Source organism: Brachyhypopomus gauderio, chromosome 1 (genome assembly GCF_052324685.1).
Source record: "Brachyhypopomus gauderio isolate BG-103 chromosome 1, BGAUD_0.2, whole genome shotgun sequence".
Taxonomy (NCBI): domain Eukaryota; kingdom Metazoa; phylum Chordata; class Actinopteri; order Gymnotiformes; family Hypopomidae; genus Brachyhypopomus; species Brachyhypopomus gauderio.
In genome coordinates this window covers 41,470,972-41,484,438 of record NC_135211.1, presented here as the reverse complement: position 1 = coordinate 41,484,438, position 13,467 = coordinate 41,470,972, and the positions used below count along the sequence as shown (strand labels likewise).

The 13,467-nt window shown below is 49.9% G+C and overlaps 1 protein-coding gene across 4 annotated transcripts; it reads left to right on the top strand.

The window, feature by feature from the left end:
* The first annotated feature begins 5,618 nt into the window (after positions 1-5,618).
* On the top strand, positions 5,619-13,345 carry mtmr7b (myotubularin related protein 7b). Of its 4 annotated transcripts, none has more exons than XM_077013596.1 (14): positions 5,619-5,911; positions 6,313-6,432; positions 6,917-7,079; positions 7,583-7,740; positions 7,958-8,086; positions 8,527-8,661; positions 8,963-9,092; positions 9,344-9,453; positions 9,572-9,697; positions 10,039-10,088; positions 10,375-10,575; positions 10,842-10,976; positions 11,062-11,216; positions 12,003-12,216. In XM_077013596.1, the coding sequence occupies exons 1-14, from the start codon at positions 5,888-5,890 to the stop codon at positions 12,065-12,067; spliced, it is 1,701 nt and encodes a 566-aa protein (XP_076869711.1). In that variant the 5' UTR covers positions 5,619-5,887; the 3' UTR covers positions 12,068-12,216. The 4 variants fall into 4 exon arrangements, with proteins under 4 accessions (XP_076869711.1, XP_076869710.1, XP_076869712.1 ...); XM_077013595.1 differs by having other exon boundaries at positions 5,620-5,911; positions 11,062-11,188; positions 12,003-13,345; XM_077013597.1 differs by lacking the exons at positions 5,619-5,911; positions 6,313-6,432; positions 6,917-7,079 and adding an exon at positions 7,092-7,366 and having other exon boundaries at positions 11,062-11,188; positions 12,003-13,345.
* The last annotated feature ends 122 nt before the right edge of the window (positions 13,346-13,467 follow it).

Sequence of the window (13,467 nt, the reverse complement as noted above, 5' to 3'; positions counted from 1 at the left end):
GAGAGAGAGAGAGAGAGAGAGAGAGAGAGTGGGAGAAGGAGAGAGAGAGAGTGTGTGTGTGCAGGACAGCAGTACTCTGCCTGGGTTGTGTGGTCTGGGGCTGAGTTATACTTTCATATCAATACAATACATACCAGCTGCTTTTCTGTGATACAAAACCAGCCCAGCAGAACAGACAAGAGCTTATCTCAGATGCCATGCAGTGGAGCCTGCAAACATGCACACACACACACACACACACACACACACACACACACACAATATGGCAAAAAGTGTCCTTATAAGGAATGCAAACAATGCTGACTTGTGTGTAGTCACTCATCAACCACAATTAATGTGAACCCTGTGCATTAAAGGCTGAGTGTGTGTGTGTGAGTGTGTGTGTGTGTGTGTGTGTGTGCGCGTGTGCGTGTGTGTGCGTGTGCGTGTGCGTGTGTGTGTGTGTCTCACAGGCATACGTTTTGCTTTGTCAGATTACAGACTAGGTGCAGTTCTTGGTTTCATCATCTTAGAAATTAAATGAAGAAACCACAGGAAACTTTAGACGGCTTTATGTAATGATGCTTAAAGCAAGGCTACTGAAACCTCTGCTTCTGTCTGCCTGTACCTTTCTGACTGTCTGTCTGTCTGTCTATCAGCCTGCCTTATTGTCTGTCTGTCTGTCTCTCAGCCTGTCTGTCTCTCTCTCAAGAGTTCAAGTATAGCAGCACTTATTTCTCTAGATAAGGTTGACACCAAAGACTATACAGACTCTCTCTCTCTCTCACTTACACACACACACACACACACACACTCACTAATACACATAGACTCTCTCTCACACACACACACACTCACTAATACACATAGACTCTCACTCACACACACACACACACACACACTCACTAATACACATAGACTCTCTCTCTCACACACACACACACACACACGGAGCTGCAGATAAAACAGAATTAGTGCTGCTCAAAATCTATGATCGAGTCACTGTCTGCAGTGAAAAAGATTTAAAAGGTCAGAGTTCATTTGTGTAACGGGTCTGAGAGTAGAAATGCTGGGGTCAGATAAGCTACAGTGTGGCATTTAAGAGAACAGAGACAAACACTGGTCCCAGATCAGATCAGCAGCCTGGTAGCATAGACACTGGTCCCAGATCAGCACAGCAACCAGGTATAGATACTGATCCCAGATCAGAACTTCCAGTAGCACAGACATGAGTTTATACACTGATTAACAAAGGCAAAGTACCAAAGTACTAAACACACACACACACACAGTCCTCTGTACCCTTGGACACTTGGTCCAGTGAGCAGGGCCCTAGCCAGGTTAAGTGTCCTGTCCAGAACATATTTGAAACTAAATATTTACAGAACAAGAGACAAAAAGAGAAAAAGAGATGGAGTGAGAGAGAGACTGATGGAGACTTTCTTCAAACGAGGAGCAGTCCTGCAGGTCAGAGGTCACCGTCACACCTCAGCTCCAGGACACATTCTCCAATGAAATGACCTTCTAGCCCTCAGAAGTGATGTGCTCAGCGCTGTGGCCAGAACGCGCCAGTGACGCTCGAGCTTCATTGTTCTTATTTTTATACCTTATTTGTTTTTTTTTTTAAAGGAACATCATTTTAATGGCGTTCAACTGCAGTCAAACTAGAATTTAGAGTCCATTATACACTGCTAGTGGGCCTGTCCTAAACCGGATCGCACCAAGTGTGTCAGCAGAGGGGTGGTTTGCAGCAATGGCCAGAACCAACTCCAGTAGTCACGGGGTGACTAGATCCCATCCTGGTTGTAACAGAAAGCTAGGGTGCAGTGCGCATGCGAAAATTCCCTGTTTTACCCAAAGAATGTGCACAACTCTGTGTGTGTGTGTGTGTGGGCACAAGAGACAGACACACAGGATTTAATTTTACACTCAGTGTATTTTGAGCTCTCAGTCACACACACACACACACCTGCGTCTCTGCAGTATCCGTCCTCAGTGTCTGCAGTGAGCTTCTTTCAGACCAAGAGTTCAAGGTTCGTGCAGTGGCTTTAAGGCACACGGGTATTTAAGTATGACATGAACACGGGGTCATGATTATCAGCTAACACGACAAACCCACATGGGTGCATGTGTGTGGTCTGGACCACCCCTGCATACATGTGGGGTCATACAAGCTCTGAGTCAAGGACTGTGTGTGTGTGTGTGTGTGTGTGTGTGTGTGTGAGATCTAAATGCCCCAGGGTCACCCCACACACCTAATCCAGTCTCTTCATTCAGCCTCAACAAACCATTAAGGACCTTAACCGGACCTTTACATATGCACCACGTGTGTGTGTGTGTGTACATGAACACGATGTGCATATGTTTGTATGCTTTTGTTTACATTGTCCCGGAGGCACAGAGATCAAGATGTGGTTATTTATGTGCGTACACACACACACACACACACACACACACACACACACACACACACACACACACACAAACCATACCTTGGCATCTGTCCAAACCTTGAGCGCTGATTACCATGTTCACAGTGTTCAGGAAGTGGTTATGGGGTGCTGCATTCAGAAAGATGGGACACTGTGTACAGGAACCGCTTCAGCAGGCCGTAAACACTGTATACAGGAACCGCTTCAGCAGGCCGTAAACACTGTATACAGGAACCGCTTCAGCAGGCCGTAAACACTGTATACAGGAACCGCTTCAGCAGGCCGTAAACACTGTATACAGGAACCGCTTCAGCAGGCCGTAAACACTGTATACAGGAACCGCTTCAGCAGGCCGTAAACACTGTATACAGGAACCGCTTCAGCAGGCCGTAAACACTGTATACAGGAACCGCTTCAGCAGGCCGTAAACACTGTATACAGGAACCGCTTCAGCAGGCCGTAAACACTGTATACAGGAACCGCTTCAGCAGGCCGTAAACACTGTATACAGGAATCGCTTCAGCAGGCCGTAAACACTGCTGCACCAGTATCTCCATCTGCTTCACTACTCAACATTGCTCTGATTGGTTGGCACCCTGCTGCCCCGCCCTCCCCCCCACATAGTTCTTCACCAGCTCAAAGTCCGACAGGCCTGCAGATCCAAGACTGGGGCTGCACGATATATCGTTATCACAAAACTGGCATCATGCCGATACTGCAGGCATTTCAGTACACAAATTAACCCTGTACTGATCTGTATTTATTTTAAATTATGTCTGGTGAGCACTCTGAACAAGCCCAATCTTCAACCAGAGCGCACTGAGCCACATGTTGGAACGCGTAGTACCATCGAAGCAGCGTCTGGCCTTGTGCATTACTGTTTAAGATGTGAAAACAAAAACCTGTTTCAGTGTGTGAGACTTACTGTTGTGCTGTGAAAGGCAATAGAAAAGGCGTTTTCAGAAACCAGTGAAGGCTCTGAGAATCACCTGTGAATGAATGAATCACCTGTGAATGAATGAATCACCTGTGAATGAATGAACCACCTGTGAATGAATGAATCACCTGTGAATGAATGAACCACCTGTGAATGAATGAATCACCTGTGAATGAATGAATCACCTGTGAATGAATGAATCTCTGACTCAGTGCTGGTTACCCACATCACACACACGAGCTACAGCAGTGGTTCTTTTTCTGAGTCAGACCTCCTCCGCCTTTAACATCTTATGTCTCTTTAAAGCGCTCGCCTTGAACATGAGGAGTGATCCATCCATCCATCCATCCATCCATCCATCCATCCGTGTGACTCTCTCCCATTTCATCTCGTTCTTCCCTCTATTAGTATCAGGGGAGCCGTCACCAGAGCAGCAGCAGAGGAAAGAGCATAACAGTGCAGGGAGAGAACTGAACCACACACACACACACACACACACACACACACACACACACACACACACACACACACTTCTCCTGTAGTTTTCCGTGGCGTGTGGATATAAACACCTGCAAAGTTCACCCAGTTAAGAGTTAAATAATCCGTTTGGGGTTTCATGGCCCTGGGAGCAGTCTGATCGCTCGTGATAGCTGCCTGACGAGACAAAGCAGCGAGGCAAGCTGCTCGTGACCTGTGTGAACCTCACACAGATCAGACGGACACACTTGCACCACCTAACACTGGGTTGCTTTACCAAAAACCAGTCCACCCCAAATGAAATATGGATGAAATATGGTCAAATGTTACATGGATTGAACACACTAAATAAAAAAAAAATAACTATATTAAACAGAGCTGCAAAGGCATACACCTGTGACCTTAGTCGGTCATTAAACTCTGCACGGCTATTAGGGCATAAGACAGTTGGCCAATTATGCTTCCACAACCGAAACAAACTGCATGATTTCCGTTTTCACCACACGGATTCCGGCTCGCAGCCGCTTTTACTCACCTGGCGACGCACCGTCAACCTGCGAAAGAGCTTCACGCGCGTCAGTCTCAGCGCGTGCCGCACACCTGTGAAGTGATGACGCGACAAACACCTCCTGACTTCAGTCGTTTAGCGCCATCTAGCGTCAATATTGCGCATATGAAACGGAGGCGCTTCCGATTGCTGGTATACGTTACGGCACATTTGAAAATTGCATTTATAGCCCAAATTATTTCTACTATTTAGACACGTGCACACACAAAAGTGTAAAACACTATTGTTTGCTAGAATAAGTGAAATATAATTATGCAAATAGACGAGACGTGTGATGATGTTCAGTCGAAAAAGGACCTATTATTACAATTGTTTCATCTTTGTTTTTATAAAGAACCCTTTATAAAATATGGTAATATCAGTCCTAAATGAACTGTTTCACAATGTGACAGAAATTCCGTGACTAGGTATAACCACGGGTGTTCCTCGTGTACTGTAGCTATGCGACACACATTTGCCTACGTCTGTGCGTTTAGCGAAAATGTGACTTTAGGATGGCAACATGGCAAGACACACACACACACACACACACACACACTGACTCACTCACTCACACACACACACACACACACACACACACACACACACACACACACACACACACTGACTCACTCACTCACACACACACACACACACACACACACACACACACACACACACTGACTCACTCAGTCACTCACACACACACACACACTGACTCAGTCACACACTCTCACTCTCACTCTCTCTCTCTCTCACACACACACACGCACACACACACACACTGACTCACTCAGTCACTCTCTCTCTCTCTCTCACACACACACACACACACACACACACACACACACACACACACACACACACACACACACTGACTCACTCAGTCACTCTCTCTCTCTCTCTCTCTCTCCTGTGGGTGACGGGTGTGTAATAGAGACCACAGATGCGTGCTAGCGGGCGGCTGATCCGTGTGCTCATCCGTGTGATGCTGCAGTGACAGACCTCACGTCTCACTTCCGCCTCCCAAACGCTCCCAAAGACTCCCGTTACTCTCAGCGTGTTTTCGTCATTCATTTTATTACGCCAAGTAACGCAATGACATTTTATAATAGTCTAAACAGGCCACCCTTTCCCTGTTTTAATCAACACACTGCACACGTAGAGAGACACGGAAACCTTCTGACGTATAAAACACCTTCACCGTACAGCGCCGGGACGCGCGCGCGCACAAACGCCCGGGCGAGATCTCCGGGATCCGTCCGCGCATGCGCCGTGATCTAATCCTCGCGAGTTCGATCCGCGTCGTTGTCAGATCTGCAGCAGGGCGAGATCTCGGGAACCTCGGGACCGTGGCGAGGTCCACCTGGGCTGCACCTCCACCTCAAGCGCGCACGGGCCGTCGCGGGGCATGAGGGTGTGAAAACGGATCCCCCCCCCACCCGCCATCCGGTACCGCAGTCGGATTATATCGGATTATTTGGTCGCGGATCACGGAGGCTCGTGCACGCGAGGATGGATCACATCAAGACTCCAAAGGTAGCGAGCGCAGTGTCTCCGTCCACCTCCCCCATCTTCTACCTCTTTCTCTCAGATGTAGTACATGGTACGGTGGTTTATAGGATAGACGGGGTGATGTTTTCTTCCACTCGTGTCCTTGATTAACATCTGATGCCCGTCGGATGGGGACAGTGTGGCTACAGCAGTGACACGGGTACAACCTTCGTTTAAAATGGCTTTTCATTTTGAAACGTGTCGTATCTCAACCATCAGGACACGCGTCACTGCACGAACAAACCTGTATTTTCCAGCTTTGCAGTACAATTTGTATTCTTCCAAAATAAAATAAATAATGAAAGGAAAGAAATACAATGAATTAAAAGATGCATGATACATGATTGTGTATGTGTGTGTGTGTGTGTGTGTGTGTGTGTTCCCAGGTAGAGAACGTACGGTGGATCGACAGGTTAACACCCAGGAAGGTCTCTGTGGGGACGTTGTATCTCTCATCCACACATACCATCTTTGTTGAGAACACAGACGCGCGCAAAGAGACATGGGTAGGAAGTGAAACCCGCGTTTCGGTCACACGTCTTGCTTAGAATGACCCGTATTACGCAACGGATCCAGCAGACAGACACAATGGCCTTCTGTGTCTTACTTTAACGAGCCTTATTTGACAGGCCATTCATATTAATATGGAGTATGAGACATGGAGATATTAGTGTTTTATTCTAATAATCACACCTGAGCGCCACTGCCATATGCCACAATCCCACAGTTCTGAATTCTAGAACTCTCACCTTATTGGCTACAAGTTTGGCCTGAGCTCCTGATTGGTCTGAGGAGGAGTTCTAGAACTTGCAGGCACCTGAGTTTGAATGTGCTGAGAGCAACACCCTTGTACACGAGAAGGTGGCGGGTGGTGTTTTCCCTGTTGCTCTCCAACACCAGGGCAGTCAGCTCCAACACGGCTGTGTAAGGTTTTGGAGAGCTGAAACAGTGACAGTGTGTGTGGGGTGTCCTGTGCGTCCTGTGGTCCAGCTCCTGCACAGCCTGGTGGGTACCGTGGAGCGTCTGGCCAACACGCCGGTGGGATGTCCACTCCTTGTGCGCTGCAAGAACTTCCAGGTGTTCCAGCTGCTGTTGCCTCAGGAGAGGGACTGTGTAGATGTGCATGCATCGCTCACACACCTCTCCCGGCCAGGTGAGGAGCTCACCTGACAGCCACACACCTCTCCCGGCCAGGTGAGGAGCTCACCTGACAGCCACACACCTCTCCCGGCCAGGTGAGGAGCTCACCTGACAGCCACACACCTCTCCCGGCCAGGTGAGGAGCTCACCTGACAGCCACACACCTCTCCCGGCCAGGTGAGGAGCTCACCTGACAGCCACACACCTCTCCCGGCCAGGTGAGGAGCTCACCTGACAGCCACACACCTCTCCCGGCCAGGTGAGGAGCTCACCTGACAGCCACACACCTCTCCCGGCCAGGTGAGGAGCTCACCTGACAGCCACACACCTCCCACACACAGGTGAGGAGCTCACCTGACAACCACACACCTCCCACACACAGGTGAGGAGCTCACCTGACAGCCACACCTTTCTCTCATCTCTTCCTGCTTCTCTCTCACTCTGTATGCCTGTATTTAATTCTTTCACTACGTATCCCCCCTCCCTCCTTCTCTCTCTTCCTCTATACTCCCCCAGAGCGTTATGGAGACCTCTACTGTTTCTCCTTCCACCCCAACCTGGACAAGGAGGAGCGGGAGAGGGCCTGGAACTTCCTGGACGTGCTCTCTGACTTCACTCGCATGGGTATCCCCAGCAACCTCTGGCATGCCACGCCTGCCAACTACGAGTACAGGGTCAGTGCTGCTTCCTGTCTGTCGTTAGAGTTACTACCGCCTTACGCTGGTCCACATGAACAAAAATGCAGACAGCATGAAAACTCGTATGAACAGATGCTTATGTTGTGAATGAATGCTGGGAGAAACATAAGCAGTAGTCTCTCACTCATCTTGCAGTCTCAGGTCAGACTCGGGTCTTCGCTCAAGCTCACGTTCAGCTCCGTTTGATTGGCAGGTTTGTGACACGTACCCGTCTGAGCTGTTCGTGCCAAAGTCGGCGTCCCCGGCCGTGATCGTGGGCAGTGCCAAGTTCCGGAGCCGAGGGCGACTTCCTGTCCTGTCCTACTACCACAGGGACACCAACGTACGTGGCCCCGCCCTCTGTCCCTCACCCCTCCTTAGCTGAGTCTCACTGCACTCGTCTCGCTCCACGTCTCGCTCCACGTCTCGCTCCACTTGCAGGTCTCTCAGTCTCACGGTCATCACCGTGGCCACTGGAGCAGAATACAGTTCAGTGTGAGCAGCTCTAACACTGATGAGATTGTATTTAAACATCCTTTTCTCTTCCCGTCTCAGTGGCAGTTGGTTTTTGTACCCATCACTAGTTCCTTCTTTCTCATGAATTCCGAATCTTTCATCTTGCCCTCAGTTACACTTTCATTTCTTTATAATTGTCCATCTTGTCTGCTCTCTCTCTCCTTCGTTCCCATCTTTGGTCTTCTCTGAGTCTTTCCGGCGCTCTCCGTTTAATTCGACTGTCCCCTTTTCTCTCGGCCCCGCCCCTGGCCCTGGCCCCGCCCCCAGGCTGCGGTGTGCAGAAGCAGCCAGCCCCTGTCCGGCTTCAGCGCCCGCTCCTTGGAGGACGAGCAGATGCTTCAGGCCATCATGAAGTCCAACCCGGCCAGCGAGTACGTGTACGTGGTGGACACGCGACCCAAGGTGAGGGCTCACGTGAACGCGTCCGCACAAGGTCGAAGGTCACGCTCTATCAGGTCACAATGCCTCATCGTAGTGCTGTGTGTGTGTGTGTGTGTACACACACGATTCCTTTAAACGTTTCCGTTGGCAATACAGAGACGACCCCGTCATGCATCTTCGCCCTTAAAGAGCGACTCCATAGAGAGGGTAGCCTCGCTGCGATTGCCGTAGAGACGGGCGGGCGCTAGGCAGTGTGGTGATGCAAGTGTGGTTTGGGGATGTGCTGTGAGCGTCTCTTGCGCCCCCCGGTGGCGACGTGCAGCTGAACGCGATGGCGAACCGGGCTGCGGGGAAGGGCTACGAGAACGAGGACCACTACAACATACGGCTGCACTTCGTCGCCATCGACAACATCCACGTGATGCGCAGCAGCCAGCAGAAGATCGCCGACGGTGCGTAGCCGTGGCAACTGTGTCAACGCACACGTTTAGCAGCATGTAGCTGAATGTCCATAAGGAGTGTGTGTGTGTGTGTGTGTGTGTGTGTGTGTGTGTCTCTTTCACCATTTTGTTTCCAGTGTGTGTTACTTGGAAGGAGTGTACAGAAATTAACCATCGTGTTGTACAGTAGGAGGGACTGGTGAACTCTATAACTCTGTGTGTGTGTGTGTGTATGTGTGTGTGTGTGTGTGTGTGTGCTACAGTGGGAGATCTCCGGTCTCCCTCCATGGGGGATTTCCTCTGGGGTCTGGAGAATTCTGGCTGGCTGAAACACATCAAAGCAGTTCTGGATGCGGGGGTGTTCATCGCCAAGGTACCGCAAAGTGTGTGTGTGTGTGTGTGTGTGTGTGTCTATGGCAGAGAACATCTGAACATGTAACATGTATACGACCCATGACGTGATGTGTGTGTGTGTGTGTGTGTGTGCGCAGGCGGTGGCGGAGGAGGGCGTGAGCGTGCTGGTGCACTGCTCAGACGGCTGGGACCGCACGGCTCAGGCGTGCTCTGTGGCCAGCCTGCTGCTGGACCCCTACTACCGCAGCCTTCAAGGGTTCATGGTGAGGTCACGCTCACGCACCTGTGACGGGCGCAACGCCTCCGCTGGACACAACACTCGTAGGAGTGGCTTCAGTGGAGATGTTGAGATGTTTAGATGTGGCCATCCTGAAGTCAGTTCTCCATGTGTTGAGGTTTCATAATTCACACTTTTCCACAAAGCAGGTCAGGATCAAGAATGCTTCAGGTTCCGGGTCTGTGTGAAAGCACGCAAAGGCAGTCCTGCTGTAGTCCTGCTGAGACCTGCTGTAGTCCTGTTGAGACATGCTGTAGTCCTGCTGAGACCTGCTGCCTACGTGTCCTTTGGTTTGTTCAGTGATGCCGTGTCGGTCTCTCTCTGCAGGTACTGATAGAGAAAGACTGGGTCTCCTTTGGACACAAGTTCTCACACAGGTGTGTTGTCAATCTGCCAATATGTTCATTATCAGCTTCCTCAGAGCAGGACGTTTATTTTATGTGTAATATATGCGTGTTACCAGGGAAACAGGATGTTCTAGTCCTTCATCAGCTGTACAAGCAGTATTTCTATATCACTACGTATCTTACTTAAGTACACTGCAGTGACTCACAATAAATTATATATTTAAACTTTGCTGATGTTAAGAGGTCATCCGTAAAGGGGTGGAGCCCGTATCCGTGCTGTAGTGTAAACCGTTGTGCTCCATGTGGGGGCCCACAGGTACGCTCACCTGGACGGCGACCCCAAGGAGGTATCTCCTGTGATGGACCAGCTGCTGGAGTGTGTGTGGCAGCTGATGGAACAGTTCCCCTGCGCCTTCGAGTTCAACGAGCGCTTCCTCCTACAGCTGCACACCTACGTCCACTCCTGCCAGTTCGGAAACTTCATCGGCAACAGCCAGAAGGAGAGGAGGAGCCTAAGGTAATGCGTGGACCAATCAGAACCACCGCCAACATCACTGCCATCACTACCACCATAAACTCCACCATCAGCAACATCATCCATCACTACGGTGAAAAGCAGAAACACCAACATTTGCACCATCACCACCATAACCACAGCCAAGCTGGGGCGGTTTTTTGAACAACTGGGACCCAGGTGGGTCTTGATTTTTAACGCATGTGTGTGTGTGTGTGTGTGTGTGTGTGTGTGTGTGTGTGTGTGTGTGTGTGTGTGTGTGTGTGCAGGATACGCGAGCGGACTCACTCCGTGTGGCCCCACCTCTGGGAGAACAGAACCGAGTTCACCAACCCCCTGTACCGGGCGGACCACAGCCAGACACAGGGTGTCCTGAGACCCGTCACCACCCCGTACTGCTTCAAGTGAGTCCCGCATGGCTCCGTCCTGCACCATAGGACACCTGCTAGTGCCATGTGACACAGATTTAGAGCCTCGTTCTGACTGCAGGTTCTGGAAGAGTATGTACAGTCCGGCGGAGAGGGGCGTGGCCATGCGCCAGTCGCCGTCTGATTGCCTGAATGCTGTGAGGGAGGAGTCACAACAGCTGGAGGAGGAGCTCGGCGCCCACCAGGAGGTACCGCGGGAGACGGACGCTGAACAAGGCATACACACTTCCACAAAACACACACACACTCACACTTCCACAAAACACACACACTTCCACAAAATACATGCAGCCCTCACACACACACACACGCCTTACACAACATAATCCCCATTAATCATAATCAGGAATATTTGCCAAGTATTTTACACCTCCATAAAAATTGTGTGTATAACACTCTGGACTATTTACACACCTAGAGTAAACAGGAAATAAACCAGCCTTATGTCACACACACTTCAAACAGGTAGTTATTTTAACGCAAGTCAATTATAATAGTGATTTTAATATGTACACATGAGCAAGGTGTTGAAGCATATGGCCCTGGGTTATTTTCAGTGTTTTACTTGATGTTTAATCAGAAGGTTGAAGGCCCACTACTGTTGTGTTTGGCTATCGCTGGGCCCCTGAACCTTGACCCTTGTGTAAGGTCACGGGAAAGTGACACGTGTGTTTTAAAATGTCACACTTCACACGTTAGAACAACTACTTCAGAACCCCTCCGCACTCCAGAAGTTGATTAATGTGAAACAGCCAGTCACTGTGTGTAAAGGTGTCTGGGTCATGTGACCCAGGAAGCAGGAAGGAAGTGATGATGGTGAAGTTAATGTCCAGTCATCCAGACCACAGATTAGAAGAATTAAAGGTGCAGTACTGCACACTCTCTGGTCCACGGTGTTTAACTGTGGTCTACAGTACTGGTAGCCTGACATAAATAAATGTTTAAAAGCCCCACAGGATGTCAGGCTGATGTCTTTAACGCCTGGTGCTTCTCCTGCTACAGAGACTGGCCCAGCTGGTCAGGATGAAGATGGGAACAGAGGTGAGGAAGAGGAGCGGAGCGATTGAACATCCGTGTCGTTTCACCACGAAGGAGCGCGAGATGGCCAGCCCTCAGGACTACTTCAGCAGCGCAAGCCCCACCCCTACAGCCGAGAGACACGCCCCCTCCTTCACACTTCCCCTCAAGCCGTCGACGACGATCCACGGCTGCGATCCCGACGACCTTTCGGCGTGTAGCGACCTCGAGTCGGGCGTGGCCGACCTCAGCAGCCATGCGTCCAGCTCTTGCGATGATGTGAAGGACCCCGATTCCGATGAGGTGACTTGCACAAGAGCCTGACCACAAACCGACGACCATAAGGGATTTCCGTAGAGACCGGTGGACTTCAGAAAGCCCACGAACACCCCGACACCCACCGTTGGGTTTGGGCCTAGTCTTTTGTTCTTGTGTGTAATTTAAGTATTTAAGCACAAAAATGCTTCTCCATCCGATCCGGTTTAGACCGGTTCACATCTGAGCTCATGATCAAACGCAGCCATGACTGGATGACCCCAACGCGCACACTTAGGTCACGTTCTTCATCGACGACCACAGCCGTGTCCTAGAACGTGGACGGTCCTGCAGATGGGAGAGGAGGCCGTGCGGGTGTGTGTTTGACTGCCTCCCCATAGAAGCCACGTTTTGAAGACGTGACATCCTGGACGCAGCTGGGGGGGGGGGGGTCCACTTCTGATTTTAGCTGAGATATCATGTACCGAATATAGTGCTGACATTTTTACACTTTGAAACCAGATCTTGTTGTTTGTGTGTGTTCGCGTGTTGGTGTTTGTGTACTTTGAAGCCTAATAATACCTCTATTAGTATTATTTTTTTATTGTATTTATACAGATCAAAACCCAAGGTGGTTTTTACATTAGAACTGAGCGGCGGTAAAATAACGCTGTTGTACAGCCTTCATGATGCAGCTCCGCCTGCTTCGGGTTCCATGGTGACCTTTCACCTTCGGGGACGAGGCTGTATGTTGGGGGGGTTGTAGGTCAGATCATCGGCTTCTCTGGAGTTCTCAAAGCACGCGTGTGTGAAGCTATGGCTACCCGATAAGAAAGAAAACACCGTAATGCAAATGTGTTGCTAGACAGGCTTTGTGATGTATTATGAACACAGTGGTAACGTACTCGAGGTGATATGGGTGTGTTACTTTTACCAGTATTACGTACACTTGTATCTTATTGTGATATCAGCTGCAGTAGTACGATACTTACAGTATCATCAATATCAACAACAACAATATATTGTGCCGCCCCTTTCAAGATTGCATGCTTCAGGCTTTTTAAAGGGTGCTGGGCTGGTACCAGTGTTTACCTGTTTTATTGGACATTATATACACACGTAACTGATCCCAGAACAGCAGTAAGAGGACACTGTCAGTTGCTTCACGCTCGTGCCCGACGCAGTTGCATTCAAG

Excerpts from the sequence above, each read along its gene's own strand:
- mtmr7b (XM_077013595.1), top strand. The coding sequence starts at position 5,888 with ATGGATCACATCAAGACTCCAAAG. Across the intron at positions 10,089-10,374 it reads GGACACAAGTTCTCACACAG|GTACGCTCACCTGGACGGCG; the intron begins GTGTGTTGTCAA and ends GGGGGCCCACAG. Across the intron at positions 10,576-10,841 it reads AAGGAGAGGAGGAGCCTAAG|GATACGCGAGCGGACTCACT; the intron begins GTAATGCGTGGA and ends GTGTGTGTGCAG.